Here is a 24,969-nt window from a genome sequence, read left to right on the forward strand (position 1 = left end):
CTATTTTGTGTCGTGCGTGCGTGCGTGATTGTACTGTACACAGCCGGAGCCGGTGAGAACTGTGTGGCAGTGAGGAGTGGTCATGCAGCTGTAGGAAATAATTACGGAACATTGGAGCCGCTAGAAGGCACTATTATCATAATATTCTGACAGGTCCGTGAGTTTGCGTTTGTACAAGTGATTTTCTGCTACAACGATTTTACGAGAACTTCTGGTGTCCGGTAAGCATATTTTAAAGCAGGTACAATAAATACGAGGTTTGAAAGTGACTGCTGATTACTCACTTTAGGGCTAGGTTCGTGTTTTGTAGTTCATTACGGCCGAGATTAGACTCATTGTTTGGAGGAATGATCACTAATATTTTCCTTTTCCATCTCTTATGTTTTGTTATATAGGCGGAGTCTTCAATAAAATCACCAAATACCGCATAAAGTTAATTTACTTTGGGGTTTTAATGTTTAAGATGAGGGACACTGTAGGATAGTTAGGTTTTACGGAAAGTATAAATCGTACCCCGATATCCTGAAATTCCTTCAATTTACACACACACACACATGTTTATTACATTATTAGTTGATTATAATATGAAGAGAGATTGACTTTCATTTGAAGTTACTGTTTAATCGTTAACTGCGAAAGGTTGACATGAAAATAAATGCCATTACTGGTATTCTGTGTAAGTAGCTACAGTTTTTTTATGTACTGAAGTTCAACAGTTTTCAAGATGAATCAGAAGTATAATATTTGGAATAAGTTGTATACTTAAAAATAGTTACTTTACTTCTGTCTTGATCATAAATGAGTAAACTTTGAAATATATCATTTTCAGTTATAAGTCTCTTCGTATTTTTAATGTGTAATTTCATGTATAGATTTGAATGCATTTTGGCAGTTAAAGTATAGTCCAAGATAACTAATAAAAATAATTACTGTAATTGCTTACTTAACGACACCATGGGTTATCGTATTTGGTACATATTAGTGGTAGCATCTGATCGTGGGGATTTTACTGCACTGAGTTCTATCTTCCGCCGGCGTGAATCTCCATAAGTATTGCAATTTAACTGTTAGATTTGGTTAAGTTAGCTGAGGGATATCTAAGTGAAATGGGGCCGGGAAAAGAGACAAGGTTAGAGTAGGTTAGATGAGGGGGATAGCTAAGTGTTAGGAGACCGAGTACTGTGACTTTAAGAGTGGGTTAGATGAGAGGATAGGTAAGTGGCATGAGGCCGAGGCTTGTGATAAGGTTAGAGTGGGTTGGATGTGGGGATAGTTAAGTGACAGGAGACCGAAGACTGTGACAAGTTTAGTCAGATGTCGCTACTGTCTCTCCACATCTAGTCACGGTTAGTGCCACTCGTTACAGTTCTCGACTTCGTGTCATTTAGCTGCCCCCTTATATAACCAAATCTAAACGTTAACTCACAGTTTTTACGGAAATACAGACCAGTGGAGGGTAAAGCACAATACAACACTATCCTCAGGATCAGGTGCTACTGTAACATAGTTAACCTACAGTTGCGTTGGTGAAACTAGTGCACAGTTAGTTCTTGTGATTTCGGAAGTGAAAATTCGTCATTACAGAACCTTATTGTTATTACATACCAGGGCCAATCTTCGACATCTCCCCACATCACACACGGGACTGACGTCTGTTTTGCGTTTCGTTATGGATTGGATGGGTTAAATGAGGTGATAGCTAATTGACATGAGGTCGAGGTATGTGACAAGATTAGTGGGTTAGTTGAGGAATGCGAAAAAAATGATTTCAGTACGTTTGCTCTCCCGTGTGTAGTGTGGGGAGATATCGATGTTTTACCCGTACCAGTATTATATTTTGTCTGTCTCTGTGCAACGTCACATTTGCGGGGGGGGGGGGGAGGAGGCGAGGAGATGGTAGAAAGGTTGTAATGCTTTTTAATAGGCTGACGTCCACATTGTAAGCTAAGACACTTTAGATTTAACCGTTACTGGCCGGCAGAGATAAAATGTAAGATCTATATATGTAAGGCATAACAGAAGCCTAACCTATCACAGATTCGTATATGTATAACGCATAACAAAAGCCTAAACTAACCTAACCTGTCACGGATTTGTATATGCTGTGCAAGGCATAGCGTGAGTGTACACTAGCGTGAAACTTTCGTGATGACTGAGGAGAGAGCTGTAACACTTGAAGGAGTAGGCTGTAAACGGAGTACCGGAACGAAGAGATCTAATTCTGCGCTAATTTAGTCTTATTATTCCTTGTGACTTTATTTTAAATTCTTACTAAATCTATCCCCGGATTCTTGGATTCGAACATATTCTGTTGCTATCTCGTTACACTCGAAGTACCGGTATCACTTTTCTTCTCCATTTTATGTACCAGCGAATAACATAATTAAATTTTATAGGTTCTAAAATGGCTAAATTCGTGGGTTAGGACCTAAAAGACATAATTCGTATTTAATCTCTACATCTGTATTTTATTTATTTTAAAGTAACTACGCAGTGGCGTGCGGTGCAGTTTTGTGTGAGGGAAGCAATAATACAAATTTTTATATGTATAGTAGGCCTATAAAACTGATAGCAGCCAACTCACCTAAATATATTTGAAGACCAAAACATTAAAGCAGTTCTCCTCTCTTTAGCAGCAAAATTGTTGAACGGAAACAAACGAATCCGTAATGGTCAGTATAGGCGCTGACGGCGCCTCAAGGATAACAACGAATCCGCTTCAATCAGGATAGCCGCTCAGAGAAAGAATTTTGTGACATTTTAAGATAAGAAAATTCATAGTTCTCACGATTAAAATGTAATTTCTTCAATAAATTTATTTACTGTGTAACTCGCCGAAATAGTACTGCCGTTGATTGTTTAGTTATTGTTGAAAGCGGAGTTCTCTGAAAGGAAAGCTCTACAATACGGCAACAATGTATACAGAGATCGACAGTCTGTTGTCTGTAGAAACATCGAACAAATTAAAAAAAAAGGGCGCGTATCAGATAAGGCACACTCATGGCGTGGACAAAAAATAGCCAGTGGTCTCTCCAGTTAATGCGTTAGGAGTTTGATCCCTTATCGTTCAGTGGTGAACTAGTGATGTGCAGACTTCAACATTGTTATTCGTACAATATAATTCAGTTTGCTTAATTAAAGATATCATGCTTAAATATAAATCTTATTAGAAGTGATCTACTGCGAAAAGAGATTGGAACCGACAAGAACTTTTTTACGGATGGGAAAGTTATATTTTTTCAAGCTTGTGAAAAACAAGTAAGAGTCATTTTATATATACAGTACACGTAGATGTTTACATGGGCCCTAATTCTGAAATTTCATGCATGATTCTGAAGCCTAAAAGAAAAAACCCTGGGCAGAATTTAACGGACTTCAGAGCTAGTTCGTTACGTTGACCTGCCCCTAGCTCAAGAGGCCTATATATATATATATATATATATATATATATATATATATAATTATTATTATTATTATTATTATTATTATTATATTATTAGTCCTCTTGCCCTAGCTTTAAATAATACAAAATCAACATGGCTGAAAGACAAAATGAAATGAGTGGTTTGCGGATGTTCGAATTTAATAAATATATAGTATTATAAACATAATGAACTATTAATATGTATAAATATTGATAATTAGGCCTACTTGAATGATCAGTTCATTTCATACCTTAAATAATAGGCCTATGTTCTAGTTTTTGTTTGACAGAGTTTAAATCACATGTTCACCTTTTGTTGACATTGGAAATACACTCTTGATAAAATAATTTAAGGCAAAATGCACTAAAAACTGCCTAACAGCTACAGCATAACAGCAGTGAAAATACCTTGTCAATTCTTATTCAGACGTACTTTGTTTAACAATTCTTGGATAGGGAAAGGGGCAGATGGAACAAAGGTACGTAAAGAAAGAATGAATAACTTGCACTTGGTAGGACTAACGTACATCCTTGAACTGAGGGTATGGGAGCTGGATCTATGGCTACAGTGCTAGCACACTGACCTTTTATCCAGGCAGACTGGGTTCAGTCCCCGCCCAGGTCTGATTGGAATTTGTTACAGAGGGTTTTTCTCTGGATACTCCCATCTTTCTTTTTCATCCCACCAACACATTCCACTTCCTCCTCATTTCATCTATCATATGTAGTAGTCAAAAGAGGCTGAGATGATATGTGGGGATAGAGCAGGTTTTCAATGCTGATCTAGCTAAGTCCAAGAAGGATGATCCGCCTGTCAGCGTCGGATTCACGAATGCCAACTGGGCTATCCATCAGACTTAGACAGTCATCTCTAGGACTAAGATTCGTATGCAAATATTTTTACTGGGCAGTTGAAGTCATAAAAAAACATATTTAACATGTTGGAACATATGTAAAAACGAATAGCGATTCGAAGTTAATCCTACATATTTTCGCATATTTTAGACGTTCCTGCATATTGTAGACTACTGGCTATATTGTATATTTTTTAGATTTTTGATGCATAAACCCCCACTTTTTCATTATTTTGTAAAAGAAATAAGATTTTGAATTGCTTGGTTGTCAGCACAATATTTTTTTGGGTGACTGTACTTGATGGCTGGAAATTCAGGGACCAGACCTGTAACGGATCCTTGACTCATTATGCGATCTATAGTCTATATATGATGATTGATGATTGTCCAAGTCCGATAAATTGCCAGGGAGACATTCATTTTTCCATTACTAACAGATGAGACATCTTGCCCCAGCCGTGACAGCCTCAGGTTCCATTCCCAGAGAAGTATCTGATAAGCCTCAGTCTGTTTTTAACTATTGCAGACAATAACTTAGATGAAATGAGGGGAGATGGAGAGTGTTTTAGAATAAAAGAGGGATACGAGAGTACCCCGAGAAAAACCCTCTGCAGTGTCTGCTTTGTTTGTTGTTAAGTCAACTGTCCGGAGACAGATCTGAACTTCACAAGTGATACCAACAAGGCACTACTAATGAGGCAGCTAAGCCAGGAGATAATAGGGCAGGGTGTCTGCTTTATCTACAATAAATTCAATCGCAAACTAGCCGGGGATCGAACCTGGGCTCTCTGCTTAGCCATACACCATAGACGCGGTCTTTTACATATCACAATTCATTGAATAAAATGTGTAGTAATGTTTGTTATTATTTCCTAATCTAATGAATAATATAACAATATTCTGTTCTGAAAATATTGAAATAGGAGTTACTTTGTTCTTAATTAATGTAAGTTAGTACAGTGAAACCTGTTCAAGACGGAAGTGGCATGGTTCTAATTTTTTTCCGTTGTGGACAGGTTTCTGTATTATTCAGGTGTGACATTAAAATGGAATAGTTTATCATTCGTATACATGAAAAACAAAATGACATGCCGCAAACTGCAAGAAGTACAAAATATTCCGTTTAATACTACTCACTTTAAATCAGCTTTCTGTCGCTTATTCCATTGGTGAGATTAGTAAATTTCATTCACATATCACTGCACATTATTAATTAATTGAACTAGAAGCCATCCATTAGAAGCCTTGAATTCTGACTTATCTAATTTCTTTGCCCGTTCAGTGCCTTGGTTTGCAGAATAGATCCAGAAATTGGCATGTTCTTTGAAAGGTCATGAAGAGCCCACTTCCACATCAGTTCATTTTTTATGGTTCCTTTTATGTCCTCAATATTGGCCACAAGCCACTCAATCATTATGATCATTATCTTTGAAGTGTCACACCTGAGTTTTCCACAACTGAACTTCAACATTATTTCACACACACTTCGTTTCTAATTTTCCTTTAACTCGATAACTATATCAATGTGAAGCTTTGAAAATCTGTGAAGAACTGAAGAGACTCATCTATCTAGTCAACAGGGTAATAAAATTTATGACCGACAGGCCAACACACCCTCGTACCCTCAAAAATTTTGCAAAGAAAACTTGTTTTTATCTTAGTGACCTACATTTTTCGTATATTCCTTGAAATTGCACGCTGTTTCAAAATATAGGCTAGTTACAAAATATAGTGTGTCCAAAATATTATTTCCGTTTTGAACAGTAGCAGCCAGTTTCCGCATTGGACAGTTTCCGTTTTATTCAGAAAAAAATATACATAATACATACGAATTTCGCTGGGACCAATAAATTGTTCCGAAATATAAAGGATTCCGAATTATTCAGGTTCCGATTTGAACCGGTTTCACTGTATATACCTAGTTTACAAAGACAAAGGTCTAATATCTTTGAACTACTTATCAACTTTTACTAGAATAGACTGTACCGGATTATTGAATATGATTCAATTAGGTGTCGAGATAGGAAGAAATCCTCCAGTTTATCTAGAGAAAAAGTTCATATCAGCTGTCAGATATAATACTTACGTGAGGGTTGTGTTCATGATAAGGAATTCTTAAGACATGAAAAGGAAGAAGGTATATTGATTTCTATGACTGTTGTCTTGAATTAATGCAGCTTATTGACTTTTTTTTTTAATGTGAATTCATTAATCGATTTTAAATTAACATTTTCTTCATGATCTTTAGCCTGAATTATATTTCTGTTGATTTCAGAAACTTTCATATAAAATTTATTGGATTTTCTTACTTTTTTATTATACAAGACATAATGAGAAAATACTGTGGAGATACAAAAATTCGGTTTCGAGAATTTGATGATATTACATGTGTTCATCATCCCTGGTTTAGATATTCCATATATGGCAAAAAAATGCGATATTTGGATTTTTACATTAAAATTTCACCAAGTTTCATTTGCAAATTCCGCTTCTAACAAATGTTTCTACCGCCATTTTTAAAGTAGTGCACTATGGTACCTATTGAAATGCCATGACAGGTCATTCCTATTCCCTCTGCAAGGTTTCTCCTCTCTTTATTTCAAAATTACTGTGGTTTTCCTCAATTTTCTAACTGCTTGTTCGTACATAGAGACAGAAAGTCCGTTTAAGATAGTAAATATATGTGTGCAACTGATAGAGTTTCAGGATGTATGTAAAATAAGTACATTCAAATTTTTTCTACACATTCACTTGGCTTCAAAATCTATCTACTCCCACATTTATTGACATATTATTCTGAATTTTTTTTTCTGCTGTTTCAGTGTATTCTAATATTTGACAATTGACATTTAATTTTGTGTAATGTAAAGTATGATTGGGTCTACAAATTTTTAATTCTCTAATATATACATGATTTTTTTTTAATTTGAAATGCTTAAATTATCCTATTTTACCATGCCATAAGCTACCTTGAGAAAAAAAAAATATTAAAAAATCCATGAAATTGTAGCATAAGATGTGAATTATATAGATATAAAAATATTAACATAAAATTAATATGAATAATTAATGTTAATATTACTTATACTACTGCTTTGAAACTTCGCATGTATGTACCAAGCAATGCCCAGAACAAGTATGTGGTCATATCGTGTGTTTAGGATCTTTGAGTGTGTCAGTAGGTTGTTACTATTGTTGAGTTCCTGTTTCTGTTGTCGTGTGCTATAGATGGCTTGTGTTCATGTAACTCATTTTAGATTTTGAATAATGTTTATGATATTGGTGATTGAGGTGGTGATGAATCATGGCATGTAAGTTTCCAATCCGTCATTTGTCTTTGTGATTGAAGGAAACCGGAAAAACCCCAGTTAGATTGGCCGGCCATGTGGTTTGAACCCAGGACCTCCGGAATGTGAGTCTCAAACTCTACCGTCTTGAGCCAACTTGCTCGGTTTGACCTTTTATAGTTCTACATATTACCCATGATGTTATATATTTTTAGCCCAGGTTATCTTATTTGCAGATAATACAAGTACGATTATCTGAAGCTAATGTAACCACTTAATAAACACTTCTAGTACAGTGTTAAAGCTAGTAATGAATGATTGCTTTATTGCAAATAACTGGTACTTAATGTTGATAAAACCAATGTGTAATCAAATTTAGTACATACAATAGTAGGCCTACTCATGTTTTAACAATATTAGATTAATTGAATGGAGTTTTTAGCAAAAAATCTATAAGCACAAAGTTTCTTGATTTGGAATTGGATAACCACAGGAAAACACACATACTTACTTACTTACTTACAAATGGCATTTAAGGAACCTGAAGATTCATTTCCGCCCTTACATAAGCCCTCCATCACTCCCTATCCTGAGCAATATTAATCCAGTCCCTACCATCACATTCCACTTCCATCAAATCCATTTTAATATTGTCCTCCCATCTACGTCTCGGCATCGCCGAAGGTCTTTTTCCCTCCGGCCTCCCAACTAACACTCTATAATTATGCATTTCTGGATTTGCTCATATGTGCTACATGCCCTGCCCATCTCAAACGTCTAGATTTAATGTTCCTAATATGTCAGGTGAAGAATACAATGCATGCAGTTCTGCATTGTGTAACTTTCTCCATTCTCCTGTAACTTCATCCCTCTTAGCCCCACATATTTTCCTAAGCACCTTATTCTCAAACACCCTTAATCTCTGTTCCTCTCTCAAAGTGAGAGTCCAAGTTTCACAGCCATACAGAACAACCGGTAATATAACTGTTTTATAAATTCTAACTTTCAGATTTTTCGACAGCAGACTGGATGATAAAAGCTTCTCAACAGAATAATAACAGGCTTTTCCCATATTTATTCTGTGTTTAATTTCCTCCGAGTGTCATTTATATTTGTTACTGTTGCTACAAGATATTTGAATTTTTCCACCTCTTCAAAAGATAAATTTCCAAATTTTATATTTCTGTTTCGTACTATGTTCTGGTCACAAGACATAATCATATACTTTGTCTTTCTGGGATTTACTTCCAAATTCCCATGTTTTCCCTAATCGTTTGTGGATTTTCTCCTAACATATTCACGTCATCTGCATAGACAAGCAGCGATGTAACCTGTTCAATTCTAAACCTTCTCTGTTATCCTGGACTTTCCTAATGGCATATTCCAGAGCAAAGTTAAAAAGTAAAGGTGATAGTGCATCTCTTTGCTTTAGCCCGCAGTGAATTGGAAAAGCATTAGACAAAAACTGGCCTGTACGGATTCTGCTGTACGTTTCACTAAGACACATTTTAATTAGCCTAAGCTAGTTTCTTGGGAATAGCAAATTCAATAAGAATGAGTCATATGCCTTTTTGAAATCTATGAATAACTGATGTACAACTGTCAAAAGAAAAAGTGACCACTCTCTAGAAGCAAAGTTCCCTTCGGGAATCTTCGCTATAATTCGGAGACAGGCGATGTTACATTTTGTTGGACCATGTTGCCTGATATCTACAGTTATAATTAAACTATCCCTTGTGTTACTTTGTAGCATAATGGTAGCGTTCCGGGCTGGTATTCGTGAGGTTCTGCTTTCGAGCACCATCTAGTGCTTTTTATGTTTTTTTTTTTAAAGAGAGAGAAAAAATATAATTGGTCCTGTCGCTTTTATGACTGTTTTAGTAATTAACATCAGGTTCATGAATTATTATGCCATGACTTTATCACAATTTATTATGACATTATGGCTGCAAATGGAAAGAAAGAAAGATTTTATTCTCAACAAAAATATATTTCGTGGCATAAACAAAAAAAATTTACTGATGGCTGCCTTAGCTAAGTCCGACAGATAGGCCTTAGTGGCATTCGTGAATCCGATGCCGACAGGTGGGCCATCTTGACTCAGACCCTGATAGAGACAGGTTCCTCCCTCACACAAGCAGCCTAATAAGTCGTGGTGGCTCAGAACACCAAGCCCTTCCTGTCATCGTCGACTGACAGGTGGGCCATCCTGCCTGAGGCCCATTTGCACACAAGCAACCTGATAAGCCCCATGACCTGGAGACTCAAACTCTTCCTATATCAACATCGTAACCCCATACAATGCCAAGACTTCATACCAACGTATATTTATTATTGCAGATAATAAACGAAATTAGGGGAAGGTGGAAAGTGTTGATGGAATTATAGGAGCAAACACAATTAGCCCGAGAAAACCCTCTCCAACATCAGCTTTGTCCACAATTTCTATTAAGGCTTAGCCGGGAATCGAACCGGGATCATCCTGTATGGAAAACCAGTGTTCTCAAATGAGCCACTGATATGGCAGTAGTATTAGTAGTAATAATAATAGAGTTGTACTAATTAAGTTTATGTATTCAGTGAGCACCAGGGCTTTCGGTTTTGGAACCCAAACAAAAAAAAAAAACGAGTTATATGCACATAGGGTTGTGACTACTAGCCTAAGTCATGTAGTCCCTGTTTACATTCAGCATAAGACAACTACCAGTTACAGTGATCATAAGGAGGCAGTGTCATATGAAGGTATCGGGAGTTCAGTTGTTCACAGCAGAAACATAATGCTCCAACGAATATATATTAAGTAAAATATTATGAAGGAACAGGGCAGTAAGCAATTCAGTGGAAGATTTGTCATTCCCTTACAAGAGGACGAAAACGCAAATAGGCTACGAGGGCCCAATTAGTCACATCCACTCTCCTCCCTCCACGCTGGGGCCCACTGGGATCTATTAAGATACGAAAGAGAGAGTAGTGTGCGAAAAGCAATGGGAAGCTACCGCATTTATCCTTCCCAAGAACAACTGCAAACATGAGCAAAGGAAGCTTCTAATGGAAAAAAAAGCATTTTCTGGGGCCCATTGGAAAAAGAATTTTTATTATTTTATTTTATTGGGTTATTTTACGACGCTGTATCAACATCTAGGTTATTTAGTGTCTGAATGAAATGAAGGTGATAATGCCGGTGAAATGAGTCCGGGGTCCAGCACCGAAAGTTACCCAGCATTTGCTCATATTGGGTTGAGGGAAAACCCCGGAAAAAACCTCAACCAGGTAATTTGCCCCGACCGGGATTCGAACCCGGGCCACCTGGTTTCGCGGCCAGACGCGCTGACCGTTACTCCACAGGTGTGGACGGAAAAAGAATGAAGGAAGAGACGAGTGAAGTGCATTTTGTGGAGTGTTGAATTGTATGGGGCAGAAACATGGACATTACGACGAAGTGAAGAGAAGCAAATAGAAGCATTTGAAATGTGGATATGGAGAAGAATGGAATGTGTGAAGTGGACAGACAGAATAAGGAATGAAGTTGTGTTGGAAAGAGTGTGTGAAGAAAGAATGATGCTGAAACTGATCACAAAGAGAAAAAAAAATTGTTTGGGTCACTGGCTGAGAAGAAACTGCCTACTGAAGGATGCACTGGAAGAAATGATGAACAGGAAAATAGTTCGGGGCAGAAGAAGATATTGAATGATAGATAACATTAAGATATGAGGATCATATGCGGAGACTAAAAGGAAGGCAGAAAATAGGAAAGATTGGAGAATGCAATGGGCAGAGCAGAGAGTGTGAGAGAGTGAGAGTGAGTGTGTGTGTGTGTGTGTGCGCGCACATGCGCGTGCATCCGTTAGTGCTACTCGACTGTAAGATGTGATCGAGATGGGAGGAAGATGGGCTAAATATTGAATAGTGGCTTTTTGTTTTGTTTTTTTAACTTTTAATTGTTTGAATGTTCACCACAAGGATTAGATACCAGTTCTATCAGGGTTTTTGACCTGATCAGAGACCGGGAAATCCCAATTAGCCTTTGTCCCCCGCATCATTGACGAGCTTCTACAAATCATCAGAAAATATTGAAGGGGGATTGGGTCAATTTTTCCGCAAATGTTTCTCTACTTGTGCCCCCGTAGCTCAGTCAGAAGAACGTAGAAATTTAGATGTCAACGTCTCAGGTTCAATTCCTCGTCACTCCTTTCCATTTTATTGTGTTTCAGGATAGTATAATGTAATGTTATGAAAGGAAAAAACTAACACTAGTATTATGCAACTGTATTATTCCAAAACTAATATTAAATTTATATTATTTATACTGCTAAATAACGATAACAATATAAATGATAACTTGAATATTATTTACAACACTAAAGAACAAAAACAGGATATAAATGATAACTTGAATGTTATTTATATCGCTAAAGAGCAATAAATACCGGTAGCGTTCAAAACACTCCATAAGTATTTTGCTAATAAATAGGTCTTAACTGGTTTGCATATTGTATTTTTGGTCTTCTTTCTTAAATTATTTCATATCAATTATTACAAACTCACTCCTAATTTTGACTTAACGTAGGTCTAGTCCCTCATCAGTTATTGTGTTATTGTTACTAATCTGTGACTAGTTATTTGCATTTCATCACTTGCTCTATTACTTTAATATAATCTAAGTTTTCTTCATACTGTAATACTTTTGTTTTTGTTTACCGAGATTTACATGTAATATTTGCTTAATATCTTTTGCTGAGTAGTATTGGATTGTAACTGTTTAAGTTTAAATACCATTATTATATGTATTACTACTGTTATTTTCATTTTATCTACTCTGTAATTACATTGTTGAGTGGATTAAATAAATAAATAACAATATAAATATCTCACCCCATTCTGTAACCTCTTCACCGGACTCTTCTTATGCGAGTTGTCAGAACAACATGCCAGCTGTGTCCAACCTAAAAGCAGTGTTTGGGTCGGAAACCGCCAGCATTAGTCATCATAATTTTCATGTGCTATAATTAACAGAAAGAATGTATTTATTTTTAATTGTTGTTTTTTGCAGTGATATGGCGTCCAGTTCAGTCAGTCAAGAAGATCTAGAAAATGATTTTGAACTTTCGTCTCGACGATCTCGAATTAGAACTGCTCGTGCAAGAACTGTGAATCCTCCAGCTAGAATTGGTTTGTAATATATCTTACTGTAAGATCAACTTCTTTAGTCTTAAATCTTTTGTGTTTGTTACTTACACTGTTCACTGCAAAAGGTTTTATTTAAACATTTGGCACCATGAAATACAAACTTTTTTTATGTATATACTGGTACTTATTCAGTAATCCAACAAAACGTCGTATCCAGAACTAGCCTGGTCCCTTTGGTGCTGGTTAAGAGGGATTCTACTGTAATTTAAAATATTTGAAGAGTACGGTAATTAATATACAGAAAACCCCGATAAGACGCTGTTCAAGGGACCGCATGTAAACCGCATATTAATCGGGACCGCGTATTACGTGGGTATACTAATTTTGACTTATATACAGTATCTATTAGCATTTTTCTTATTGAAATACATGATTCATAAAAGGTAATATAGTATTACTCCATTATGTACTTACTGCACTGTAAGTCAAAGACATTTACAATATGTACTGTATTTAATTCTTTCGGAAAAAAAGTCATTTATACACTATCTACCAAAAAGTAATTGGACACTGTTTTTGCCCCTTTAGAACCTCGTGGCAAAACCTCTTGTTGCTATAACAGCAGCCACCCTGTCAGGCATGCTCTCCACTAGATTGTGTAGGATAGCCACTGGAATGCGTCACCATTCCTCTTGCAACATGGCACTCAGTTGGACAATGGAAGTTGGCCCCATGTTTCGGCGGCTACTATGCAGTGGTATGCAGACAATAATGTTCACCGGTTGGACTGACCTGCACGGAGTCCTGATCTCAATCCCATTGAACACCTTTGGGACAAATTGGACCGGCGATTGAGGTCTCGGGAAATAAGAGTGACGGGACTATAGTTTGTGTAGGATATCCACTGGAATGCGTCGCCATTCCTCTTACAACATGGCACTCAGTTGGCCGCATGTTTCGGGACTACTATGCAGTGGTATGCAGACAATAATGTTCACTGGTTAGACTGACCTGCACGGAGTCCTGATCTCAATCCCATTGAGCACCTTTGGGACAAATTGGACTGGCGATTGAGGTCTCGGGAAATAAGAGCAACGGGACTATAGTTTGTGTAGGATATCCACTGGAATGCGTCGCCATTCCTCTTGCAACGTGGCACTCAGTTGGACAATGGAAGTTGGCCGCATCTCCCGAGACCTCAATCGCCGGTCCAATTAGTCCCAAAGGTGCTCAATGGGATTGAGATCAGGACTCTGTGCAGGTCAGTCCAACCGGCGAACATTATTGCCTGCATACCACTGCATAGTAGCCGCCGAAACATGGGGCCAACTTCCATTGTCCAACTGAGTGCCATGTTGCAAGAGGAATGGCGACGCATTCCAGTGGATATCCTACACAAACTAGTGGAGAGCATGCCTGACAGAGTGGCTGCTGTTATAGCAACAAGAGGTGGTACCATGAGGTTCTAAAGGGGCAAAAACAGTGCCCAATTACTTTTTGGTAGGTAGTGTAGTTGTTTGCCGTGTACATGTTCTCCAAGTCCTCATGTTTACCACACTTCAGTTTCCTGCGATTATATCCTCCCAACGATGTCGCAGCTGTAGTGATTGAGTGGCGATTTTTTATTATCCTTCTTAATATCGATGTTGGGATTCCTAATGAATCAGAGAGTTGTTTCTGAGTAAGAGTACTGTTCTCTTCGTAATTTCGTAATATTTCCAATTTTTCCGACACAGAAAGCGCTTTTCGTTTAACACTCATTGTAATCATATTCACAGACACTTCAATACACTAAAGGACAACAAACTGCCCAGCAAAAATTTCCAGAATTTTATTACGGCCGAGTGAGGAATGCTGTTTGAGAGAGAGGGTTAGCAAGAGGGTGAGGTATTGTAACTGTATGTAGGCATTAAGCGCGTAGGTAAAGAGTCGAATAAGAGAGTGTAACAAGAGGGTGGGGTATACTAAGGTATGAAGTATGAAGGTTTAAATGTGCAGGTAAAGGGTCGAATACAAATACTTTTCAGGTTAATGGCACCAGTGAGTTCAATGACCAAGATGTTTCATTGCTGTTACAGTACATTGCTGAAAATTACATCCAAAATATTCCACAAAATCAGCGTATTATGCGGGACTTGAGCACAACAAACGGGGTATTTTTATAAAGGCGTTATATATGAAATGTTCAGGGACCGGACAAAAAAAGCGTATTACACGGGATAGTGTAATAAGCGAGCGTGTCTTATCGAGGTTTTACTGTAATTATACTTGCTCAATTTCATCTTATTTTGAATATTCCGATAAGCTAATTATAATATAATGAAATATCAACTGAACCGTCTATGCTTATCTTGTTTTATAAATATAATTTTATTAATTAGTTACATTAACGTTTTCGGTACTGGGGTGTACCATCATCAGATGTATTATGATACTATATCGTCGCCTGAATGCAAGAACTAGGTAACTTGATTTTTCATATTTTATGACATCGCCTATTTACTTATTTATTGCACTAAGGAATATGTCTCGTTTTCTTTTACCTATTTGTTATATTGGAAAATAGATGTCGCTGGTATCATTCGATCAGTTACCTAGATCCTGGATTACATTTTGTGCGATTTTTGCTATGCTATAAAAGAGGTAACTAAAAAACGCAAATTTCGAGTTACCTAGTTCTTGCATTCAGGCGACGATATGTAAACCTAGCCAATGGATGCATGTGTTGTGGTCTTGAATAATATGTATGTATGAACATAAAATGTTATACCCATGATCAAATATAGTAGTTATGTAAATACAATAAAACACTTAGATGCTATTAATTAGACAAAACAGGCAATTAAAATCAATTATTTAAAACCAGTGATCATTGCTGCTATGGCGTTCGACGTTATCTAGATTACATTGTGTTATAAGTTAATTGTTGTCGTGATAATTCAAATGGGACAACCAGTTATTAGGAACATCATTACATCGATATGTTGCACTATAATGTTAGGTTAAATTACGCCTTGAAAGTTTCTTTCTGGCCAGCCTCATGGTCTAGTGGTCAGAGCTTCTGGCTATAGTTCATGAGGTCCCGGGTTCGATTCCCGGTTAGAGCACAGGAATTTTTCCTTAAAGGGGATTATTCCTGTGTTCGTCCATGGTCTGGAATTTAGGTTAAGTTTAGATTTAAGACCTATCCTGGCACCACATTATCATAATCATCCTATCACATCATCGGGGTAATGTAACTCCGCCTTCCAGGCGTCCCAACCTCAGAAGTGGGTTACAATTAAGCCATTGCCAGGAGAGAAGACCAGAAATGTCGAAAAGACAACATGGTGGCATTGGATAAAAAAAAAGTTTCTTTCTTAATGGGTATTTTCACTTATTGTTCGTTGTTGTACACACACATGATATTGAAGCGCTTGTAAAATTAGGACATAGCGTGGAGTGCACTTATAGTATGAGTCTCTGCGCGTAGTTAACTATTTCACCTTACAGTGTTTTGAATGATGGTACACCCCAGTACCGAAAACGTTAATGTAACTAATTAATAAAATTATATTTATAAAACAAGATAAGCATAGACGGTTCAGTTGATATTTCATTATATTGTAATTATACTGTTTTCTGTTACTGCATCAGACTTCAGAGTTTCGAAAACTTGTTGAGTTTAATTTAATCTTTTTCGCTTAAAGATCCTGGAGGTGGAGACATGGATGATGGTGGAGGTGGTGAAATGAAAACTTCAGAATCACTTAACATCAGTGGAAATTTCCCAGCGGAACATGATGCAAGTCCAAAGCCCTTGAGTAGGGCTAAGGAAAAACGAGTCAACAGGTGTGTTACTGTCAGACAACCTCTCACTGAACATGTCAACAGGTTAGTAGTTACTTACAAAGTAACTGACTGCACCTGGATTTGGAGATGGCAGTAGTTGAGCTAGTATCCAGTCTTTTAAATCTGCACTGGAGTATGTTAATAAATACATTTATTAGTAAGTACTGACAGTCCCATTGCCATCCTTTGAAATATGCATATTTTTGATTCTCATTTAGACGATTTTCTTGGATGAGAAATTATGTTATGCATGTAAGTCAGCACACACAGAATGTAGATTGCTTTAGTTTATCCTTCACAGAAGAATCCCGAGGACAGTATTTTTGGATCTTCCATTGGACCAGAAGACACAATAAAATATTTAGGAATAACTTTCAGTGATGAACTGCAGTTTAATTCCGAAGAATTGATAGTTTCCCTTCGTCAGGATCTTGAACTTTCAGTATCGACACCTATGTTGCGGCCTGATCAAAAACTTAATATTGTTAATCAATATATCTGGACCAAGCTCATATATCCCCTGCAAATGGCTCCCTTACATAAATTATCTCGAAGATTTTTGGAAGACGTTGATAAGATCCTTCAAAGCTCTGTTAAAGAAATGCTTTTCCTCCCAGCTGATATTCCAAATAGCATGGTGTACGCTAGTAAAAAGTTGAAAGGACTTCAGTTAATACGCGCTTCGTGGGAAGCTTTTCTTCAACATTGTAACATCTATCATTAATCAGAGCACATAATCTGCACGTTAACATGATGAGACAGATGTCGAACTCAAATTGTCGTGTGATTCCCTCTGCCTTTCTTTTCCCGAAGACTTTACTAAAGCTACAATTCGAAATTTTCGAGAAGAATTGAGAGGTCGTGAATATGAATCATGGAAGACCCTTTCAGGACGGGGAAAAGGTGTTGAGATGTATAGCGAATTAACAGCCGCCAACAGTTGGATTGCAAACAAGAAAGGACTTTCGACTAGTGAATTGATATCTAGCCTGAAAATGACAGCAAATTTAGCAGCTGTTTGTTCCGTTCCCGGTAGATCTCTTGACGGTACCCAGTGCAGACATGGCTGCCCGGAGATTGAAACTTTATCACATGTCTTGGGATTCTGTGAACAGGGATTGCTCTTGAGGAACTCTAGTGGATAGTAGAAGAAGAAATCTCCTGTCTAGCTGAAAATGGGTCAATGAGACGAGTAGATATTTTAGCATACACTAAACAGGGCATCATTGTGGACCCCACGATACGTTTTGAAGTAGAATGTCATCAGTCAGCCAAGGTCCACCTTGAGAAGAAGTCGATCTATGAGCCTACAGTCAACTATTTCAAGTTTAAATATGCCTTAATTCACGTTGAGGTATTCGGCTTGCTCATGGGTGCTCGAGGGACTATACCAGTTTTTTTCGAAGAATTTCGACGGCAGTTTGCTCTACCAACATCTCTGAGGGATGACATTGTGATAATTGTGTTAAAAAAATCCTGCCAAATCCTAATTAATCACATGATGCCACATTAATAGCAATTGTAATTTTTCACGCCCTTTTCTTTGTTTACTTTCTTTGAAATTTAATATCTATGTTTACATATGTGTCATAATTTTTTTGAGGATATACTGAGTCCGTAAGGGCTATCCTCAATGGGGGGCAGTTTACTATTGTATTTTTTTTTAACTGGCCCTCAAGTAGTAGTGAATCTATAAAACTAGTCTGGCTGCTGTCAGTGGCTGAAATGAGGGAATTTACATGGATTTTGTGGGAAGTTAAATCTGTTTAAGAAGAAGAAGAAAACATTTATTGAGGTAACGGTTGAGTGGGGGTGGCGATTTTGGCAGGTTTTACTGTATTTTGTATCATGTGTCCACATGATTTGCCAAATACGTTATTTCCATAGGATTTTCTACGTCATGTTACAACTTGTGAACAGCTGAGAAATTCCTGGAGAAAAAAATAACACAAAATGTAAGAATAGTTGAAGCATTGCATGTGTGCATCTCGTATTACATTACACATTATTTTGTGTGTTTTCTGTCTTAATACAAATTGTGAGGAATAAATGACTAATGCCTAAAGTGAAATGAAAGAAATAAAATATAGTGTTATAATGTGTTCTTTAATACAGTAGCAGAACATTGTGTTTATTCTTACAGTGTATGTGATTTTGTAGTTAGCAACTTATTTTTACTAATCTTCGTTCAGTGCTGCCTTAGAAATAGAATTCTTCACTAATTTGAGAACTGTAGTAAGTCAGATTTTAATAGCGAACCAATAATTCCTCCTGTGTCACAATATTGTCATTGTATATAATAAAATCCTCTTTCTATTCTACCCTTATATAACTGAGAAAGAATCGTAAATTAAAGGAAAATATCAAGAAGGGAAACTTGGATTATTTGCAACGTGTAGTCAGTTTTTGTACATTTTTGCAGAAGCATTTACATTGAGATTTAGTTATTTTCGTTTCTAAAATAATTATTCTATTATGTTCCATTCAAACTAAATATATAATGTGTAACTAATGTACATACAAAATGTATTGTGCCTAGGACTCGAGTTATGGATCGAATCCTCATGGGTAAGAAATTTTCTCATGAAATTTCAGCCAGTGTATGGGACTGTTGCCCACCCAGCATTGTGATGAATTTGGGGAGCTATCTTAGGTAGTGAAATCCAGTTATGAAAACCAGCTATAGTGACTGGGAGTTCATCGTTCTGACCACACATTACTCCTGTTTTGGTTGGATGATCATCCACCTCTGCTGAGACATATGGACGTGAGGCCAGCAATTGGCCTTGGCCTTCATGAGCTATCACACCATGGATGAAGATATAGAATACCCAAATTATTATAAACCTAACAAATGATTGGTCCACTGAAAGAGCATGCTAAGTCACTTTTCTTGAATTCTTCAGGTCAGCATTTTTAAGTTAAAACATTGCTAAGGCTTTATTAATTTACATGTCATTGAGTTTAACATACCACGTTACAAAGCAGGCTTTTCGGCATTCTGATTTACTAGAAAAATATTTCACTTTAGGAACTAACAGGTGGCACCAAAAACCAGAAATAATAAAAAAGGGCTTAACATGTTCTTCCTGTGAATGCTTCAAATGTTGAAATAATTTGCTGTTATTAAAATTGTACAAGTACATTGAGTTTCAATTGAAGAATATTTCACGAAATTTGAATTTGATTGGTAGTCCCACAAAAAGAATTAAGTTCCACTACACTTTTTTTAGTAGCTGTACTTGAGTACCACATTAATTCATATTAAATGACCAGCGTTAATACTGTTATAGAAATGAAATAGTAATATTGTTTCCTTTCACATATTTCATTTATAGGAAGATTAAATACTGTATATTCGTTTGTTCCTTTTTTTCAATAACTTATTTTCCTTTTCAACTTTCAGTGATAACTTTGGTAAATGTACATGCATTGTACCTATGTAGATAAATAATGACACCTTTTTGTCCACACCTGTGGAGTAACGGTCAGCGCGTGGCCGCGAAACCAGGAGGCCCGGGTTCGAATCCCGGTCGGGGCAAGTTACCTGGTTGAGGTTTTTTCCGGGGTTTTCCCTCAACCCAATACGAGCAAATGCTGGGTAACTTTCGGTGCTGGACCCCGGACTCATTTCACTGGCATTATTACCTTCATTTCATTCAGATGCTAAATAACCTAGATGTTAATACAGCATCATAAAATAACCCAATAAAAAAAATGACACTTTTTCCTTGGCCAGAGCCATTTTATCCATTAAGACATAGTAGGCCCTGATCTAGGATGACAAATTTTGATGAGTGACAATTTTACATTTCAATTTTATTTAACAAAATAGTTCATTGTATTATACGTATAAAAAGGACACAGATTGCTGCAGAAAAGATCAGTATTGTAGCAGTAGCAAGTTGTGTATTTATTATTATTATTATTTGGGTAACGAACTTCTTAGAGGGTGAAAAGTGGAAGTGGGAGAAGGGATTGAGTAATTTTTCCACGCATTTGTTTTTAACTTCCTCCAATTCATTTGATTAAAAAAAAAAAGTTGAATGTTTTCCTGTTTCAGGTATAATAATAATAATAATAATAATAATAATAATAATAATAATAATAATGATGTCATATTATTATTATTATTATTATTATTATTATTATTATTATTATTATTATTATTATTATTATGTCATTTCAGTGAAGCAAGTATGACCAATTAAAAAAAATGAATGGGACAGCAGATATATATTTGCCTTTAGACTACAGAATCCCAAAACGGCCCTGGCTTTGCCTTTTTTTTTTTTCCTGAATGGCGTAGTGTATGAATGTTTTGTAGTGTAGTTTTTTTAAATCATAAATATTATAAAACTTTGGGATTAAGTTCTTATAGAAGTCTGCTGTGAAAATTAAGGCATGTTTTTTTTAATTTTATATTCACTTTTGATGTTGTTAAATAGTACTTCTCACAATGTTAAACAGTAAAATGTGAGATAAATTTTTGTGTATAACCAAACATTGTAAATAACAGCATGTTTTATTTTTTGTGTTACATTATGAATTGAAACAAGTGCAGAAGTGTTTTTAATTGTTTATTTTAATCGAACGAGAAGTGCGTTTTTAACAATATTGTATCTTTGGGATCTACAATTCAAATATTTGACGTTAATTACATTCTTAAATCAATATTGTACCTCACGATAGTAAGTCTGTTAAATATTGGTGACTGATCAAAATATATTTGGTTTAAAATCAATTGAAGTAATTTGTCTTCAGTTTTCCACGATATGCAGTACTGATTTCTTGCTTACAAATAACATTTAGCAATATTTTACTATGGGAATGAATCACGTTGGAGATACAGAGCTTGAGTGAACTCTAAAATTATGTTTCATAATGTAAGTCAGAATTGAGAAGAGTGTATTCTTTCGAATTTTATGAGTGTTAAGTTAATTAAATTGTGGCAATGTGATGTAGTTACTGCAAAATAACTACCGTATAAAAATAATAGAGAAATTAATTGCCTAAGTAAGCAATTGGTATTCACTAACTGTAGCTTGTATTTTGAAGATTTCCTTCTTTCTTTTGAAAGTTTTTTCTTAGGATATGACAACTAAGAATGTAAGGAATATTTTATAATGTATTTAATGTCTTCTGATCTTTTATTTAATTTATCTATGAGGCAGGATGAATTATGTTTAAAACTGTTTTATGTTTTCAGTTATTTTTAATTTCATTGTGATGCGAAATAATATTAGTTTTAAACTGTTCAAATAATACATTTTTCCTTCTCTGGTCCGTGAGATAATCCCTTCCAATTCCTTCTTGTTGCTAAATTTGAAATATACGGGGCATTCAGGAAGTAATTTTCAATTGTTATATCAAGATTTCATTAAGGCAACAGTGAAATTTTCTGCTGTAAACAAAAATGACTTTAGAGTCAAGTTTTCTATGTAGTCACTATTTCTATTCACACTTCAACTCATCACTCTGCAATCATTTTTCTTAGGAGCTGAAGAAGGTGAAAATCATTTGGAGACAGTCCAATGGAGACAGTGAACAATAGGGAAAATGCTGAATCATATCAGTATTGTTGCACCAGTATTTTCCTGACTATTTATGTGGCTATGCATTGTTTTAATGAAAAGTTACTCCATGCAGTAACAGATCTGGTCTCTTTTTTTCCCCCCTCAGCGTACTGCGATATTGGTTGGTACTCACAGTATTTCCTCATTTCAATCAGTCCAATTCATTCCAAAATATTAACATACTTCTCATCAGATTTCTGGATTTAGGTGTACAGTAACAGGTAGAGTAGACGCAAGAAGAGCTTGCCACGGTAAGCTGCACGAACTTTCGGAAACGTTCGGGTGCACTCGACCTCGCTTCGATTGGCAAACTGTCGTCAGTTCTCAGTTGTCTGCTGGCTTGATGTTTCGAGTGAGATTTATCACAGCACATGTAACGTAACCTAAACCTTGTTGCAGAGTAACTAGTAACATAACATTGTTGAAAATACAGAAGCACGAATTTTTTATCACTGAATGAAATGACAAAGATGTTATAAGAAATATGTAATCGTGTAATAATTGATATTTGACGTTGTAATAAAACACTAATACTATGTGATTTTATTAAAATGTTCCGATAACTAGCGTGGTACTGTGGTCGGTTTATTTTAATCTGTATATACTCCTTATGTTACGAACGGAGCCTGTTTTGTTTTTCATAAATTTATGAACGTTATAAATAATTCTCAAGTTTGACTGTGTAACGATTTATTAGCACTTCCTAATTTAAAGCGAAAAGGAGGGCATTGTTAAGTACATAGAATGTTATACAGAACTCTGTTATTTAACAAACACACTTGAACTACATAAAACTCCTGATATCAGGGATAAAACACAGAATATGTAACGCACATGCTGGCTTCTACCCGCTCTGCAGAGCAACAATCCACGGTACGAACAGTTCAAGACCGCGCTTTTGAATGCGCCCTGTAATCAGCATTAGGTGATTCATAGCAGCCCTGTAACGAGCATGGTGGCAAGAGAACCGAATATCGTTCTCTGCACATCAGTCAAATGGGCAAGCTTTCTTTGCGCTTCCTCTACATGTTTCATCACAGGTAACAGTCTGATTAAGAACCACTTTGTCTTTCCACTTATAATGCTCCAAATGTACCACATTGAATACCATGTACTTTGTTGTTGTCCAGGGTTCGATACAGGATTTCGTAATGGGCACTATCATTAGACTTTCACTAAATCAGCAGCATAATGTACAGTCAAATTTCTGTCCGATCAAATCATTAATGTACTCTGTATTATCATCTGTTGCAAGTGTTGACAATATCACAGCATTCACTATGTGACAAGGAAGTTTGTCTTGTTTCAAATTTTAAACACCATTTTAACATGCTATAAAACCTCGTAACATCTGGGCTGTAAACCTCCTACGTTGTTTGAGAATTTCTGCTGATGCACGGTCTTTTGCCCAAAAAAGTCAAATAATGGCACATACTTCACTGTTGGACCAGATTTTTAAACATGTCCCCTTTTCAAACTGCCAGTACTTCACTGTGTCCTCTTAGGACGTACACATCAACTATCTCTATCACACTCTCTGAGGTGGTAAAAAAGGTTAAATCCTTATCCTGTAATATTTTACAGAAAACCCATAATCTGAACAATGTAACTACAAAAAATATCAGTTACTATCTATAGGATGTTTCTTAATTATAGGTACACAGACTGCAATGGTAAGAAGCAGTATGAATAGAAGGTACACAAATTAAAGAAACAACTTTCTGCAATGACTTGTGTATTGTATATTTTGCAGGGCCAATCACATGAACAAAGGAAAGCAGCAGCAGCGTGACCGGAGGAAACTACGAGAGAAGCGACGGAGTACTGGTGTGGTGCATCTTCCTTCTACAGAGGCAGGTGTCTGGAAGCATGTATGAAAACACAACTCATGTAAAATATGTCTGTAGATAAATTTTCTTACTTACTTACTGATATTTGTGTATTTATCAAATGATTCCTTTAATATGATTCATCATTATATCCTTTCAAATATTAGACCTCAGTGATATGTTACCCAATTTTATTAATCTCTTGAAAGATCATTCCAGTCTCTTATGACCTCTCTGAGTGTATAACAGAATTAAATTAAGCATTTAAAGAGTCCATTATTGAATGTGTTTCCCCATTTCTGTAATTTTTATTGATGTAAATTAGTGGTTCCATTTTAATTCTTGTATTATATTATTGTAGAACTAAATCTTTTTCCTCACTAGGTGTCGGGGAGGGGGGAAATTAACTTGGAAGTTGACTATCACATGAAAATGCAACCTCCTCTTGCCGCTACTGTTACCCTTGTTCTCCTTGTCTTTTTTAGTTCTTGTATTCCCTTTTTCTCATTGTCTTCCCCTTGTTTTTCTTGTATTCCAATTGTTCTCATATTCTCCTTGTTCTTCTTGTATTCCCTGTGTTGTCATTGTCATCCCCTTGTCGTCATTGTCTTCTCTTATTTTCATTGTCTTCCTTTTGTTCACATTGTATTCTCCTTGTTCACCTTGTATTATTTGTGTCTTCCCCTTGTTCCACTTGCACTCCAATTGTTCACTTTATATTCCCCCTATTGACATTTTATTTGTACTTCCATTGTTCACCTTAGTAGCAGGCCGGTCTTTCACTGCAAACTAAACATTCTCCAGTCTTTCTTATTTTCTGCCTTCCTCTTAGTCTCCGAATATGATCCATATATCTTAATGTTGTCTATCATCTGATATCTTCTTCTACCCCGAACTCTTCTCTCATTCACCATTCCTTCCAATGCATCCTTCAGTAGGCAGTTTCTTCTTAGCCAGTGACCCAGCAAATTTCTTTTCCTCTTCCTGATCAGTTTCAGCATTATTCTTTCTTCACTCACTCTTTCCAACACAGCTTTATTT

The 24,969-nt window shown here is 36.3% G+C and overlaps 1 protein-coding gene across 5 annotated transcripts in view; it reads left to right on the forward strand.

Moving 5' to 3' along the window:
- The first annotated feature begins 2 nt into the window (after positions 1–2).
- LOC138713782 (PRKC apoptosis WT1 regulator protein-like) overlaps positions 3–24,969 on the forward strand; it is a 45,168-nt gene continuing 20,201 nt past the window's right edge. Inside the window, exons 1-5 of one of the 5 annotated variants that reach the window (XM_069846195.1) lie at positions 3–221; positions 7,628–7,690; positions 12,616–12,734; positions 16,382–16,565; positions 23,853–23,970. In XM_069846195.1, the coding sequence (XP_069702296.1) occupies positions 7,662–7,690; positions 12,616–12,734; positions 16,382–16,565; positions 23,853–23,970 (450 nt within the window). In that variant the 5' untranslated portion in view covers positions 3–221; positions 7,628–7,661. The remainder of the gene's footprint in view (positions 222–7,627; positions 7,691–12,615; positions 12,735–16,381; positions 16,566–23,852; positions 23,971–24,969) is intronic. The other 4 variants (XM_069846196.1, XM_069846198.1, XM_069846199.1 and 1 more) reach the window with 4 other exon arrangements.

The sequence above is a fragment of the Periplaneta americana genome, chromosome 14 (genome assembly GCF_040183065.1).
Source record: "Periplaneta americana isolate PAMFEO1 chromosome 14, P.americana_PAMFEO1_priV1, whole genome shotgun sequence".
Classification (NCBI taxonomy): domain Eukaryota; kingdom Metazoa; phylum Arthropoda; class Insecta; order Blattodea; family Blattidae; genus Periplaneta; species Periplaneta americana.